We start from the raw sequence: 15,459 nt of genomic DNA on the forward strand, positions 1-15,459 counted from the left end.
CTTGCTGAGATTTCCAACCATTGCAGTCATGTGTCATGGTTTGCTTAAAAACAATCACTGTTCTTAAAAAAAACCAAAAAAACCCAAACAAACACAAAACAACACAAAAAAATCCACCCAACCTTAAAAAACCCACCCAAACCTAAAAACTAAACAAACCAAAGCCACAAAAACTCAAAATAAACCCAAAACAAAACAAAGCAGCAACCCACATAGACTATCTCTCTCTCTCCCTAGCAGAAAAGAATTTTTAAATTTGTTTGAAAGAATGTGTTCAGCTTTCAGCTTTGAATGGCTCAATTTATATCACATTATTTTTTCAGTCTGGGCTGCTGTTTGTTTTTGTGGGGTTGTTTTTTGTGGTCTCCCCTCTTTCTTTTTTCTTTTTTTTTTTCTTTCCATTTTAAAATGAGGTATCGATGGTTTAAAGCACAGCTCTGAGCAGAGCAGACTTTGGAAACAGATTTCAAGCCTGTTAGCTCTGGATGGCACACGGTAAGGAGCAGGGACGCTTTTCCTATTCACAAAGAAGGAAATTTAGAAGAAAACGGGGTGGGGGACAAGAAAGTTGTGTACGTTCAAGACAAGTAAACATTACATATGTGTTCATGAGACTGGGAAGGAAAAATACTGTATTTCAGCTCCCCTTCCTCGTTTTTGGTTTGACTATTTTTCTTTTTGTCTTCTTCTATGTAACAAATAAATAAATACATTAACATTACCAGAACACAAAATAACCCGTTTTCACTTAATTTCTATGCACACCTTCTGTGACGTTATGGAAATGAGCAAGTATTTTCATTACACCGAGAAAGGTAAAGCAGTACAAAAAAAAAAAAGTTCACAATTACTAGTCTTTATGTTCAAATAAAAGACTATGCTATGAATTTCCTGTCCTCAACTTGCCCAAAATACATCCTCCCGAAATTGCATGGGATAAAAAGACAATTAAAAGTATAAATCCCATAATAAAGCATCCAATCTTCACTTTAGAATTCAAAACTGAAACACAGGACAGTTTCATTTTCAATGATTTATTATTTTTTAAGGACAGAAGGTCTCATTTAATATTTTCCCAATTCCCACTGCCTGCATGATGGTTTGTTTGGTTGGTTTTCCCTCTCTCTTTCTTTCCCCTTTTTTTGTTTTCCTTTTTTAGGTTGTGCTAGCAGAGGCAAATAAAATAAAGTCCAAAGTAGCGTCATTTTGTCTCCTTTGTACAACAGTACCTTAAAGAAAGATGACAGTTTCTCGTGTCCTTAGCTGCTACATGCAGGTTCTGCTTGGGCAGTGTCAGTTATGTACAGTACTGGTCAGAAGCGAAGGATGAAATGGAAAATTTCACCTCTTCTACAAAGTTGTCAAGTCAGTCTGATGGTCCTTGGAACCAGTTTGTAAATGGGGGTTTGAACCAGAGGAAGAAGACCTGCCCTTCGTGTTGGGCAGTTTGTGATCTTTTTTCCACTTCATTCTTCTGTTCTGAAACCAGATCTTGATCTGGCGCTCAGAGAGACACAAAGTGTGGGCTATCTCGATACGGCGGCGCCTGGTCAGGTACCTGTTAAAATGAAATTCTTTTTCCAGTTCTAGGACTTGCTGTCTGGTGTAAGCTGTGCGGGAGCGTTTAGGTTCCCCTCCGTTGTAATTGGGATTCACTGGGAAAAAAATACGGAGAACTTTTACAAAGCTAATCTTGACTTGCCGGTCCGACTTTACAAAAGAAAACCTTATGAGCTGCGAGCATGTGGCCGAGCTGGATTCATCCCAGTTGCTTACAATGGCCGGGCTGCTTTCCCCCTCGTTTGAGGCAGGCACTACGGGCACACGCAGCTTGGTAGGGTGGGAGCCTCTAGAAGGCTCCTAAAATGGAGTTTTATCTTGCACGGCAAAGCCCCGCATGGCCAACGGCCTATTTCCTCAGCAATAAAAATTTATGGCGAGTGTAATTGGCCACCTCGGTTTAAAAAGCTCGTCCACGAGCCTGGCGGGGGCTCGGGAGAGCGCCGCTGAGGACGATCGGAAGCAGGGTAGAAGAGCAAAGTAAGAAGAGGATCCTTACCCGAGTTAACATGGACTTTCTTCATCCAGGGATAAACTACTGCTGGCTGCTTAACTGCGGAGCCGTTTGGGGGTTTGAGGGCCGGCTGCTGGCTGCAGGCTCGCGAGTTGGACATTGGAGGCGGTGGACAATGCTCTGCTGGGCCGGGGAAGTGGCTCGCCGGGCCGGATTGCTCCTGTCCGTGACCCCGCGGCTGCCCGGCAGAGCCCTGGGCATTGCTACAGCTAAAGGGCTGCTCGCTGTAGTTTGACCGTGGGTAGAGTCCCTGGTGCTGGAAATCAGAGCCCTGCGAGGCACTGTAGTACTCGGCCCCTTGCTCGCCTAAGTAGCTATTCTGCAAATATTCCTCACAAGGAGGAAATTTGGGATCCACATACTTAGAGTTCACCATATACGAACTCATGGCCATTAATTTCTGAAGGTAGAAAATACTAATTTTTCTCGTGTTGTCTTTTTTTCCCCTGCCATAGAGCCCTCCTACTTGCTGTCAACTGAATAAAGTTAGGCGGGCATGTGACCGGCCCGGCCAATGGGGAGCCGGGCGCCCACCGCCGCATTTCCCCGCATTTCCAGCGATTCCACTCAATAACATCCCTCTAACCGAGTGACCCCCCTCTCCGGCGGGCCGCACCCGCAAACCAGGTACCGGAGGTGTAGGGGTACCCCGGGGCGGCGGCCGCTGCCCTGCCCACAGCCTTTTGTCTGAGCCGGCTTCCCCCATCCCCGGGGGATGCTGCCCTGCCGTCTGATCTACTAGCCAGGATCGCCACCGGGGCTTGGTACCTCACTTTAAATAAAATAAGAAAAAGAATCGAAAGGAATATACAGAGAGATGAGCTGAAGCGGGGTTAAAAGGGAAGAAACTGATAAGCAGGCGAGAGAAAGAAAAGCCATCAAGGAAGAGGGTAATATGATGTACAATAGATCTGTCCTGTCTTTGTCTAGCAGAGGTCATCCAAAAGTTACCAGAATTTAGTTCTGCTGAATAAAATTAGGCAATCAGTAACTTCTCATTCACTTTCAAGCCTCAATATATACGTGTGCATACGTATGCATGCACAGATGCAAACGCCAACGTATATTTATAAACCTACACATGTATGTATGTAAAATCATGCAGATGGCAAGAAGGAGTTCACTTTTAACCACTAAAGTTCAATCAATTGAACTGGAGACGTCATTTAATTAGGTTAAAAATATCACGGGTTTAATGCGATAAATTCCGTCTTCATTCATCAATATCATTCCTGGAGCACAAGTAAATACATTCCAGTGAGGCGAATGCTGCTTTTGCTGCTGTCGTAAATATTTTGATGCGATCTGGACCCTTGACAGGGAAATTTTGCTAATGTCTGGCATATCTAGCTAATTTATGAGTATCTTTTAAAATACTCATTCACTGATGGGTAGATAATACCTTTTTTTTTTTTTTTTCCCCCAGAAAATTTGTAACTTCTGGTGAGTTTAACTGTTTAAATTCACAGATTGTCACTGAGAGTTAGGTTTGAACGACAACTGAAGTTTTAAGAAACGTCCTAAAACCCAGCGAATAGGAGCGAGGCAGCAAAACTTTTATAATTTCTGAGTGTTCAGCACGCACATGCCTCTTGATTCCGCCAGTATTTTAACTTCTAACCATTTGCAGAAATGTGAAGTTTTTGCATCGACCATATATTCCCCTAGAATCGAATCTGTGACTATATGAATATCACACAAATTCGGTTCTACAGGGTATATATAGACAACGTAATAACATTCTGTTTTCATCTACAATATAGCAGGTCTTTGCAATTCTCTTAGTCTCTTACTGTCTTCTGAGGAATGCAAACTATTCTGCTGGGACTCAATTCTGAAATATAGATTTGCAGGAAGGTGGGATTTCGGAAAAGATTCACGCTTGTTATTATTGCTGCAATAGAGCTATAAGACCCTCCATCAATTCATAGCGACGAATTTCGCCTACCAAATTCTCAGAAAGACCTGCCGCTTTCTTTAAATTCTCTGCCATTTACGTTCTCGCTATGGAAAATGGACGTGGTCGATCAAATTGCGCTATTTAGAATAATAATGCTTAAAGTAATTTAGGAAGGAGTCTTTAAATATTTAGGCTAACACGAATCTGAAAAGATTCTCCATAATTAGAAATCCCCCCAAAATAAAAAAAGAATTTAAAAAAAATCGAAACAGAAGTAAAACAGCCGACAACAGAAACAGCGGTTGGTGAAAAAGATGAGGTTAAAAGCTGGAGTTAGTTGCTCTCGGGAAAAAGAGAGTTTCCAAATTTACCTTCATCCTATTATGCTGGTCTAGCTATTATCCCCGCGATCTGCCTGCGAGCCTCAGCCTCGCACCCTCCCAGGTTTTCCCCGCCGTAGCGTTTATGGTGAAGGGCAGGGCGAGAGGTCAGCCGAAATCATTTACAAACATATCACAAAGTTTCATTATTTTTACTTTGTCGACAGCGGCACACAGGAGTACAAAAGTTCATGAATTGTGTCTGACCCAGCTCCTCACTGCTGTCCTGCGGTCAACCTCTTCTCCTTCCACTATTTAAAACAGGCACCATAAGGACAAATAATGGTGCGGGTGTGATACATCCAACCACTGCGGAGGGCAGATTTGGGGGTGTTGCGCTTATCCGAGCGATGTGTACCGGGTAGTTTGGCTGGCTCCAACTCCCAACTGCCTGAGATGAGAGATGCTATTTTGAAACGTCTGTTTTCTTACCACTGCGGTGGTGCCTTCTTCACAGCAAGTGCAACTGGAAACGACTTTATGTCCTTAATCTCCCCCCGGATTCTTCAAATCTCCACCCAGCTATTTTCAGCATCTCTCCCCGCTTTCTCATCCTTTCTCTGAGGGGAGGAGGGATACCCCCCCCCCCGCCCTCGTGGGGGTTATTTAACCACCCGGCTGAACTGGGAGGGTAACTCTCCTCCGCCCCCCAAAGAGAGCTATGGTTTGGGGCAGCCCCCGGGAGCGGACAAGCCCGCCGAGGGCTGCCCAGGGAGCAGCGATGGAGTTGGGGAAGCAGCAGCTCCCCGTTCTGCTTAATACTACACATTTTCATATTTGTTAGACGCTGTGACCTGCGTTTCACCTTATTGCACGACTTGCTCAGACAGGTCAAAGCCAAAGAGTTATTGATGAACAAAAGCGTTATATATTCACCTCCTGTTCAACTGCCCATACAAAATACTTTTGATCTATCAGCCTTTTTGTATTCTGGTTCATAATCAGTATGCTAAATGTACGTTGGCAGAAAACAAGTAATCCATACATTTAGGGCCGGCCCTGGAATAAAATGCCAAGGGCGTCCATGTAGTGCAGGACTGAGCTATGGGGGGAGGAAAGTTACCTATGGAACACAGTTAAAACTGCAGCGCTGGAGGCGATTCTTTAGTTCGTATTTATAGGACTCGAAAACCAATATTGCAACGCAAGACAAAAAGATCAGGGGAAGCTTGGCACATCTAGTGAAATAGATTATTTATCAGGCAGCAGGGAGAGGAAGCGGGGAAACGCAAACAAACACACGCAAACACTCCTCTCCTTTACATGCTCCCGGTCAGAGCGGGGCTGGCAGAAGCGGGAAGGGCAATGTACAACCTAATGCACCTCCAAATGTCGCAGGCTTTCCTTCCCTCTTTGAGAGACAAGCCAGTCTCTGCCTGGAGGACCAGGACCAATGCACTTAGCTCCTCACTGGAGCCAGAAAGGTTCAACAGCATTTCCTGGTGCACACTGATCTTCTGCCCTCCCCTCGGTCCTCCCTGCCGCAGCTCAGGCAGGACCATCTGGGATGCGAAAACCCCTACACTAAAAGATTGCCCTTCTAAGCTCTGATACCCATTCCATTCCGTGCCTTCACAGCGTTTAAATCCACGTTAGAGTCTCCCTTGCCCCCAGACCTCTAGCACCAGCGGATCAGCTCTACCGCCCGCAGAACCCGGCTGTAGCTGGGCTGCCCCGGCTGGCCAGCGCTGCCCGCCCCCAGCTCCTGCCGCCTCGTTCACCCAGCCACCAGTCTGTGCCAGACGAGGGGAACATCAGAAAGCAGGCATAGCTCTACTTGGGATCCCGTCCGAAGAAAAGAGTGGGAGTAGCCAAGGTTATGAGGTGCTGGGATACAACGTGATCCGTCCGGATTCTGCACGGGGAGGCGCTGTACAGTCCCGCCGAGTTAAAATGGAAACGCTGCTAGTTGCATTGGAGTGCTTAAGCGCAGGACGACACCTGTACAGCCCTGTAATAAACCCCCAGGAGACCGCACCTCTGCTTTTAATGCTAGCCAGGATTATGACATGGTACCACAAACGGACTCCACAAGAGCCTTCACATGCTGACATAGTCCTTTTTTTTGTTTTGGGGGGGGAAGGAAGGGGGGGCAGGAGGGAGGGAAGCAATAGTCACCAGGAATCATCGTTTTTATTTTTTTTTTTTTTTTCAATCTGAAGGGAAGAACCAGGATTTTCAAACAACGCAAACTCTACAAGAAATAAAAGGTTACTTACTGTGGATGTTCTTCCATGCTGCCGAACCTGTTGCAATAAAAACGTTTGTTACTGTTGTATTCCACATACGGGTGATATTTCTGGAGAACAGTTACAAACCACGTTTGATAGATGAAGGCAGAAAGGAGCTGGTGGTAAATCCTGCAAGCAGCGGAGTGGTGGGATGGAAGCCCCTTCCAAATGAGGACCACGTTGCATTCAGGCAGTTTTTTATGAACACACGCTTTGCCTGTGCCTGGGGTGTGATCTTTCACTTTTAATATTCATAGTCTAAATTTTATACCGGATAATTTCTAAAGAGATGAAGAGCCAGACCTCCTTCTTTTACTGGTGGAAAAGAAGAATAACAAAGGCCTTTTTTTTGTTGTTGTTGTTCTGTGGGAATCCAGTCACATTCAGATCACCTTTGCTAAACCATCACCCACAAAATACGCCATGCAGCATTATATCCGTGCTGAGCACAGAAAGACCTACAATTTTATTAGAATAAATATCTGATTACTCTAAGATACATCTCTTTTAAGATCACCTAATCAACCTATCAGTGACCACGACACATGCGTCTTTGTTTGCATTATAGAAGGGTAGATTTGACTTGAACTTTCCTTTAAATATTTCATTAAATATATTCAAAGATCACGTAAGGGAAACAAATCCACAGGCTTAATCTAATACTCCTGAAATGCGTCGTATATTTAAAAATTAATAATATTGGGGGGGGGGGGGGTTTCTTTTCTGTATGTGATTTTTCAGCTCCTCTATTGCTTTTCTACAATATCTTGGAGAGTTATTGTATTAAACACAGAGCAATTGCCTCGGTATCAATAGTTCACTGCACTGAGCTTCCCAAGACCTTTCTTGTTAATTTTTTTTTTTTTTTTAAGTTCTGCCCACTCTAGATAACACTAGCCTGCAAGAAGAGTGGATTAATATCAACATTTTGGCACTAAGCACTCCCTTACCGAGCCTTTCCTTTTTATCTTCTTCTTTTTTTATTAAAAGAAATTTTTTTACTGTTATTTTTTTTTTAATTGCTTATCTGCATCTAAGAAATCCCATTAAATTCTCAGAAAATCTCAGACAGAGACCAGCCGGCCCATCCCGGCGCAGCCGCAGCCACCTGAGCTGTACCTGCTCATTCCCCAGCAGAGCTGTTCCTCGTTGCCGGGCGGCGCAGCGCTGCCACCCCGCTCCCGCGGAGGTGCTCGGGTCCCGAGAGCCCGGGCGCGGCGGCGGCGGAGGGGAGGCTGGTAGCGGACTTACTGTGCGCTCCCCCCGCGGCCTGGGGGACCCGGGAGCAGAGGTGCCTGTACGGTCGCATTCCGCCGACGGTTCCCTGCTAACACTTTCCCGATTACTGCTTCCAGGAACGAAAGCATCTGCACTTGTATGCTCTTAAACTAATTTATGGTGGGAATTATATTTTGGCTTGTCAACTCTCAAGCCATAAAACAAAGTTTATTGGAATCACGTGCTTCTAAATAGCCACTCAGGACTTATCTCTGTGGAACCATAAATAACCTTCAGCTTTAAACTTTTATTCGCTGAATAAAGGTTCTCTGAATCTGTCCTATAAAATGGGACCGGGTCGAAATAGCGGGGATGGGTGGAAGTTCAGCTGCATGGCGTTATGCCGGCCTTTTTGAGAAGCGTGTTTTAGGGAAAGCTACAAAGGGGACTTATCACTCCCAAAGTGCTCTTGGGAAAGGACCCGGGGGTGTTTTGCTGTGAGTACCCGTTCGAACCTTTCTTTATAGCTCTTAGGGTACAGGGAAGCCCATCGTCAGGAGGAAAGGGGAAAAAAGTCTCAACAAAACAAAACAACAAAAAACACAACAACAACAAAAAAAAAAAACAACTGAAAGATGGAACCTTTTCTCCTTTTCCTGGATGTTTACGGCATTTTGGCGAGGCTCCCCTGCAAAACGGTTTTGAGTCATTCTTTTAAAAACTTGGGAGAGCTGTGCCAGGGGCTGCAGGTTCGCCGGGCGCACGAGGGACCTTTGTAAGTGACCAAACTGCTGCAAACAGCGAGGGCACAGGGCTTCGGAAAGGGAGAAAGTGTGAAGCCTGCCACAATGAGATCTTTGAGGACTGGAAGTTTAAGGACGGTTATAAAACAATAAAAGAGCCCTGGTGTGAAGGGAGCAGGGTGTGAGTTAGCAAATGAGAATTTCAAGGAGCCCGAGCACAGGAAGTCAAATGTCTCTGGCAGTCACACAGCATGAGGAAACCCGGGCATCAGTTCCCAATCTATCATGGCTAAGATGAGAACGTCGGAGCGGCTAGCACCTCTGGTGCATCCCAGGACGGGTTTGTACCTTCGCCAGAGGGCGGGGAGCTGTGTCATCCCCGCCGGGGACCGGCCGCGTGCAGAGGGGACCCGGCCACTCGCCCGGCCCTCGGGTGAGAGTGCGCCTCCGCCCGGGGGCTCAGCTCTGAAAAACGAGCCAAATGCAATAATTCCTTGCTGGATTGTGGCACCAACTGGGTGGTGCCTGTTTAACACCAGAGTCTGCTCCTACTCGGCCATTTCCTAACGAATCTGGCTACACAAGTGTGAAGTCACCCAAAAGGGGCAGCTCGGCTCTTGCTGTGTTCTTTAGATGGCTCCAGTCACAGCTGAACAATTCGCTTTCCTTCAGAAAACAAGAGGCATCCCGAGGTCCTTCCCTGCTCCTTCTTTATGATCCAGAGTGGCTTTGCATTCCACTATTTTTCTTGCTCTTTGTCAAGGCCTTAATCACACGGCATCGCCTTCATGCTTTTTTAGTGGCCTAAGTTGTGGAATAGCTTTTTCCGCCTCCCGTGCCCAGGACAGCTGGCAAGGACGGTGCATAAGACAACATTTCAGACACAGTGCACAGTCTGAGAAGCTGTAACAGATCCAGGGGATCCAGTCAGCCACCCCAGAGAGAGGACTGGGCTGCCTTGCATGGGGCTGACTTCAGGGTCTCTTTCAGAGCATGGTCTGTGCTCCCAGTCCTGGGCAGGCAGAAGGAAAAGCTCCCTGGAGCTCCCTAAGCCTTACTCAGGCACCTGGGCCTGGCCACGGTGGGCCCTAGATCAGGCTTTGTGGTAGTCTCAAGTCACCCTTCTCCCCAGGCACATCACCCTCACTGGCCTCTGGAGGAAGGGCTTCAGCAGCAAGCAGCTGCAGGGAGCCAAAGCGGCCATCCCTGGGAAGGTGCAAGAAAAGGCTATGTACTGGGACATGAGGGGTAGGGTGAAATGAGAAAGTGCAATAAAATGTGGGGAAAATAGTTTGGGATGAGAACTACGATGCAGAGTCAAGTGTGTTTGCCCCAAGCCTGGCACTGAGAGCTGGGTATGGCAAAGGTCAGGTCCCAGGCAGCAGGGCCCCTGGGTGGGCTCCACGCCCTGTGCCAGTACAGGAGACATCACATCCCTCCCTGAGTGTCTGTGACTGCTTTGGCTCTCTTGGCCTGTCTTGTGGGCAAGAGAAAGCTGTGCTTTGGAGATGAGAGACTGCCCGGCGTGTGCAGGAGGAGACGAGCCATGGTGAGGCAGGTGGCATGGCGGCCAACCTGCAGAAGTGTCAGCCCCTGGCAAATGGAGTGGCCAGGCTGGGCATGTGCTTCAGGCACACGTATCCAGGACACTGGGGCTGTGAAAGGTGAGGCTATGAGATAGTGAGGAATTGATGATTGAGATACAGCTCCCTCTCATTTAGGGACAAGATGAATCTCTCAGTAACTGAGTAATTCTAGCCATGAGATTTTTGAAGACGGAATTAGAACGATTTTCACATTTCCTATTCTAAAATGCAGATGTGAAAGTTGACTTTGAAGCTCTGGCCAGTTCATTCTCTAGGCTTTCATGCAAGTTTTCGTATTTGGGGCTCACGATCTGGAGACAGATAAGAGCTGTAATGAAACAACACAGTAACAATTGGTTTCTCGCTGGTAATTGTGATAAAAAGGTTGGGGGAATTGAATCACATGTGTATGCCACCATCACTCTCAATGCTACTTGACAGACATGATGACCAGCATCTTACCCTGAGGACCACACTGCCAGAAAATTACAGGCTCCATCTCTGACTTTGAAGACCTACTAAGCACCTTGATAGCGTCCAACGCATTTTGCCCCTCTGCTTTTATCATATCCCCGACTTTTCAACAGTCACCTCGTCGCCCATGCCCTCGCCGAGCAGGATGTGGGCATGCAAAGGCCCCTGCCCACAGCACCCCACGCCCGCAGGCAGATCCGGTGGCAGCAGAGGCCCGGAGCGGGCAGGGCGGCGTCGAGCCGCGCCTCAACATCAAACGGGGGCAGCGGCGGCGACACCTTAGGTCCGCGGGGGAAGAGGGCGAGGAGTGCGGGGCAGGGAGGGGAGGCCGGGGGCCGTGGGAGCGTCTCGCCGGGGTAGGCACGGCCCGTGAGGGTGGGTGCCGCCAGGGTCGTGTCCGGGCACGGTTTGGGAAGGTGAAGCCTGCAGGCAACAGGTGAAGCAGAGGCAGGGAACTCTGCTGAGCCCCGGCTTGCAGGAGGCAAGGGTGGATGTGCGGGGGCCGGGGGCTCTGCCCGCGGGAAGGGAGCCGGCGGGAAGGAGGGTGCTCTGGCACCCGCATCAAAGGGACAGGGAGGGAAGAGGCGGGTGCCCGACTTCAAAGGGCGGGCTGGTGACCGGGAGGGCAGCGGGGCACACGAGGGGAGCCCCGCGGCACTGCGGGTTAGGCAGGGAGAGCGCGAGGGCGCGCACCGGGGCGCGCCAGGGTCTGCGGGCCGGGTGAGACGGGAGGCCGCGGAGCTGGAGGGAGTGGGGCAACTGGGTCGAGGCTGGAGACGCCCGAGGAGGGCGGTGGAGCCCTGCCCATGCCCCCCGCCCGCCGGTGGGCCTCTTCCGTGGGCCGGCGGGCAGTGGGGGAAGCTGCCGGCGGGGTGGTGGGCCCCTCGCCCCGCGGAGGGGAGAGTGGCCAGGCTTGTCCTACAGCGCCTTCTCCTGGAAGAGGCCGTGGAGACATGAGGGCTGGTGGCGGCGGCCGGGCCCTGTCGCGCCCCCGGCGGTCGCTCCACGGCCCGGCCCGGCGGCCCTGAGGGCGGGAGCCGCGGGCAGGTGACCGCGTCCCGGCCCGTCGGGGCGTGCGCCCACACGCGGACGGAGGCGGCGGAGCCGGGCCACGAGGGCGGGGCCGGCCGGGCGGCTGAGGTGACCCCCGCCGCCCTGCACTCGCGCAGGCTCCAGCTCGGATGGCTCCCGGAGTGGGGCGCTGGGCATTGCGGGCTGCCTCCCCTTCTCGCCGCCCCCTCCCCCGCGGGTGATGGGAGGCGAGTGCTGAGTTTGGGCAGAGCCTGCTGCCGCTGAATGCACTTTATTGCCTCTTGTCTCTCGCAGAGACCCTTCCTCCGCGCCCCGCCCGGCCTCCGCGACCTGCTGCAATGTTTATTGCGCCTCATCTTTTCCTTTCGCTTCCTGTTTTTTCCTCTACTGCTCCATCCAGCAGCATTGAGTGCCGCACTGCAGTAGAGCAGTAAATACCTTTAACAGCTGCCTGCCAACCGAGGGGTGAAATACCGTCTTTGTTCGGATTTTTTTTTCTGTCCCAAGCTCTCATAAAACATCCCGTGGAAATTATATTTGTTTGAGGAACGAGAAAATAAATCGACGGGATTTTCAGTTCTTAGGAACGCAAAACCAACGTGTATATCTTTGCCTAATCTTACTGGGTTTTCCGGGTCCGCAGTTTACATCGCCTCCCCTCCTTGCACCAAAGCCCTGCCAGACTTGGGGAACACAGGCTGCACTTCTCTTCCAGGCAACCTGCAGCAGCTAAACGGGAGCCCAACGTGACTTCCCAAATGGCAGCCAGTGCCAGCGGTACCCCGGCACCGCCAGGGAGACAAGGCTGCCGCTTCCTGCCAGCTGCTTTGTGATGGTGTTTTTATACTGCTCGTGCGTCAGTAAAGAGTGGACTGGGAATCGGCTCTTTCCTTCCAACACAAAAAAAAAAAAAAAAAGGAGATGAGTCATAAATTCTGTCGAGCACATCGGGAAACGAAGCAAGTGCGAGAAATGTGACTGTGAATCCTGTGCTCCGAAAATTTCAGCACACCGACACATCTATACTCATACCACGTTTTATAGGTGTATAAATAGATATAAAATACAGTCATCATATGTGCCATGTATATATAAACAGGTACATATAAATATATATGTATGTGCCATATATATAAACGCGTGTTTATTTGCTATTAATACTTACAATTCCATAGGTATGTTTAAGAGCATAAACAGACCTATGTGTACTAGAATATTAATAAAAAAGAATAAATAAATAAATACATAAATACATCAGAGAAAAAAAAAGAATAAGAACAAAAGCAAGCAAGGAAGGAAGCCCTTTAGAAAAAAGCCGAACTCCCACACAAACCAGTGGAATCATAAATGCATATGTGTACCCGTATGTGTCAGCAGACGGACCCGCAGACACACACATGCACATTAGAATTCGTTAGAACATCCTGCTTTTGTTTTCTTCTTTTTCCCCAGGCTGCAAATAATTTCAAAACAGCTCAAGGACGAGATTTTCCAAAGTTTTTGGAGAGATTTATAGTCAAGTAGCTATAATTACTGTGTCACCTAGGAGGGATTCTGAGAGCGAAACCTAACACAGCACATATTTTCCACGTTACTCTTGAAGACTGTTGCTATGTTGAAAACGAATCGTCCCAAATAATCCCCAAGACCTGCAGGAGCGCAGGGCGGCCAGCTAGTGCAAACAGGCAAAGCGTGGGGGACAGGGATCTTACAGCTTACTGTAGTGGGGCTCGGGCTTAGCAGGCTGGGGGGGTGCTCGGGGGTGGATTAAAGAACAACTCCTTCTATGGCTTCAAAATATGTACCCGGGGCATGACTCGCACCTTTCCACCCTCACTGTGTATGGTTTAGTCAGGCGTTTTGCTTCACCGTTAATTAACTGGCTGCTTTTGGGGTAAATGGCGAGTCAGTAAATTCCTGCAGTGCGGCAGCACGGTGCACTGCGACCACCGACCGTCGATGTGAACGCTAAATACCAAACGACGGATTTTCTACTGTGCACTAACAGCTTGAAAATGAAGATGAAATGAGTAAAGCATATATACGTTCACAAATGCGTACTTACAATGAATATGTGTTCTACAGAGAGAAATAGATGTGTAAATACATATATATATATGTATATAGGCAATGTGAATATGGATGTATATACATATATAGGTAACGTAGGTAGAGTTTATATAACTCTTCTATCTCCTCGACATATTTCAAAATAAACTCGGGGATTTGTTGCTGGTTTTATTTTCGAGAACTCATCCCCCATTTAGCCCGCGATGATTTCCACGTGGGTAAGGAGCCGTACCGCGGGCGTGCGCTCCTGGCCGTGGCTCGGCGCAGCCGCCCCCGCGCTGCCCGGCTGCCGAGCCCGGCCCGTGTGCTGCCCACCGGGCAGCTCGGAGCCGCAGCCCTGGCTCCGCGCTGCAGCGGGACAAGGATGTGAGAAAACGTCCCGGCGGGGCAGGCGGGGGCTCCCGAGGCTGGCCCCGGGCACAGCCCCCGGCTCGACCGGCTCGGCGGAGCCGCCCCGCGCCCTCCGCCCCCGCGGGAGCACTGACCCCGATTCTCCTGCGAAAACACCTGTTAAGCTTTAAAGTTACGCGACCGCCCTTCCGCCATGGGAAAACAAACCAGAGCATCGCCACAGTACGCTTCAGGCTGGCAGGGGGGAAAGTATCCCAAAACCAGAGGGCCTTATATTGGAAGAAACCCCACCGGCAGGAGAGGCGCTGCCTGCGCGCACTGCACCCCAGGCTTCCGCCCCTCACCGCGGAACACCGAGACATCGTGGCCCGCGGCACATTTTCTGTGAGAGCCCGCGCGCAACAGCAGCTCTCACTCTGCGGTATGCCCACAACCACTATTAATAATAGTAACAGCACCGATAATTACCATGGCAATAATAACAGCAACAGTCATAGTGCTAAAAATAGTAATAGCAATAATAAAAGGAAGAATAAGGGGTTTCGAGGGACAGGTGACGAACAGGGGCAGGAGGACAGGGGAGCTGGTGCCGTGCCGCATATCGCGGAGTACCGGCGACCAGCCCGAGGGGAACTGAGTGCTTACCAGTTCGCGGAATTGCCCGCCAGCGGAGAAGCCCGGGAGGGTCGCTGTAATCCATTTTGCACCCTCGTAGCAATCCGTGGAGGAGATAGCGGCAGCGGGGGTATCGGGCGGTGGGAGAAGAGCGAGGGGCTGCAGGCGGCGCGGCGGCGGCGCGGGTCTCCGCGCATCCCTCCGTGAGCGCGGGAGAGGAGGCGGCGCGGGGCCCGGGAAGTGTCAGTGCGGCGGCGACGGGACCGGCCGCGGGTTTGGGGGAGCGGGGCACAAACATGCGGGCGACTGCCATACACCTCAGCCTAGACAAAGGTTAGGAAAAGAGGGGCTGAGGCTCTCTGAAGGCAGAATGCAGGGGGAAATTCGCCAGGGAAATCAGGAAAAGGCCATGAAAGCGCTCGCTGCCTGCACATGACCAGCCGCAGCCAATGACGAGCCCAAATAGGTCATAAAAAGGTCTATTACCAAGTTGTAAATTTTCTTCAAACAAAAAGGAATTTACTGCAATTCCTTGCGGATTTTGCACATACTGCTTCCCAGCGCCATGTTTCTTTCGCCTGCGCGCTGCTCTTTTACTGAGGCTTCGGTCCCGCCTGCCCTCGGCCTGCGCGCCACGGGCGCGGTGGCAGAGCCCCGCGAGCACGGCCGGGACGCGGGAGATCCGCGTGGGCCGCGGAGAGAGGGGCAAGCGGTCGAGGAGCCGCATACAGAGAGGCAGGGCACTGTGCCGAAGGATCCGTTTCTTGCCAAACGAAAGAGGGCTT

The 15,459-nt window shown here is 50.0% G+C and overlaps 2 protein-coding genes across 2 annotated transcripts in view; both read right to left on the reverse strand.

Moving 5' to 3' along the window:
* Nucleotides 1–14,787, reverse strand: part of HOXD3 (homeobox D3) — a 31,107-nt gene extending 16,320 nt beyond the window's left edge. The window contains exon 1 of the mRNA XM_048309810.1: nt 14,705–14,787. The gene's annotated coding sequence lies outside the window, so the exon portion shown is untranslated. The remainder of the gene's footprint in view (nt 1–14,704) is intronic.
* Nucleotides 376–14,790, reverse strand: HOXD4 (homeobox D4). The gene is made up of 4 exons (XM_048309813.1): nt 14,705–14,790; nt 6,574–6,600; nt 2,060–4,745; nt 376–1,655 (listed from the first exon to the last, which is right to left on the reverse strand). Exons 3-4 carry the CDS (start codon nt 2,466–2,468, stop codon nt 1,351–1,353), a joined length of 714 nt encoding a protein of 237 aa, XP_048165770.1. The 5' UTR covers nt 2,469–4,745; nt 6,574–6,600; nt 14,705–14,790; the 3' UTR covers nt 376–1,350.
* Between the last annotated feature and the right edge of the window lie 669 nt (nt 14,791–15,459).

Source organism: Corvus hawaiiensis, chromosome 7 (assembly GCF_020740725.1).
Source record: "Corvus hawaiiensis isolate bCorHaw1 chromosome 7, bCorHaw1.pri.cur, whole genome shotgun sequence".
Taxonomy (NCBI): domain Eukaryota; kingdom Metazoa; phylum Chordata; class Aves; order Passeriformes; family Corvidae; genus Corvus; species Corvus hawaiiensis.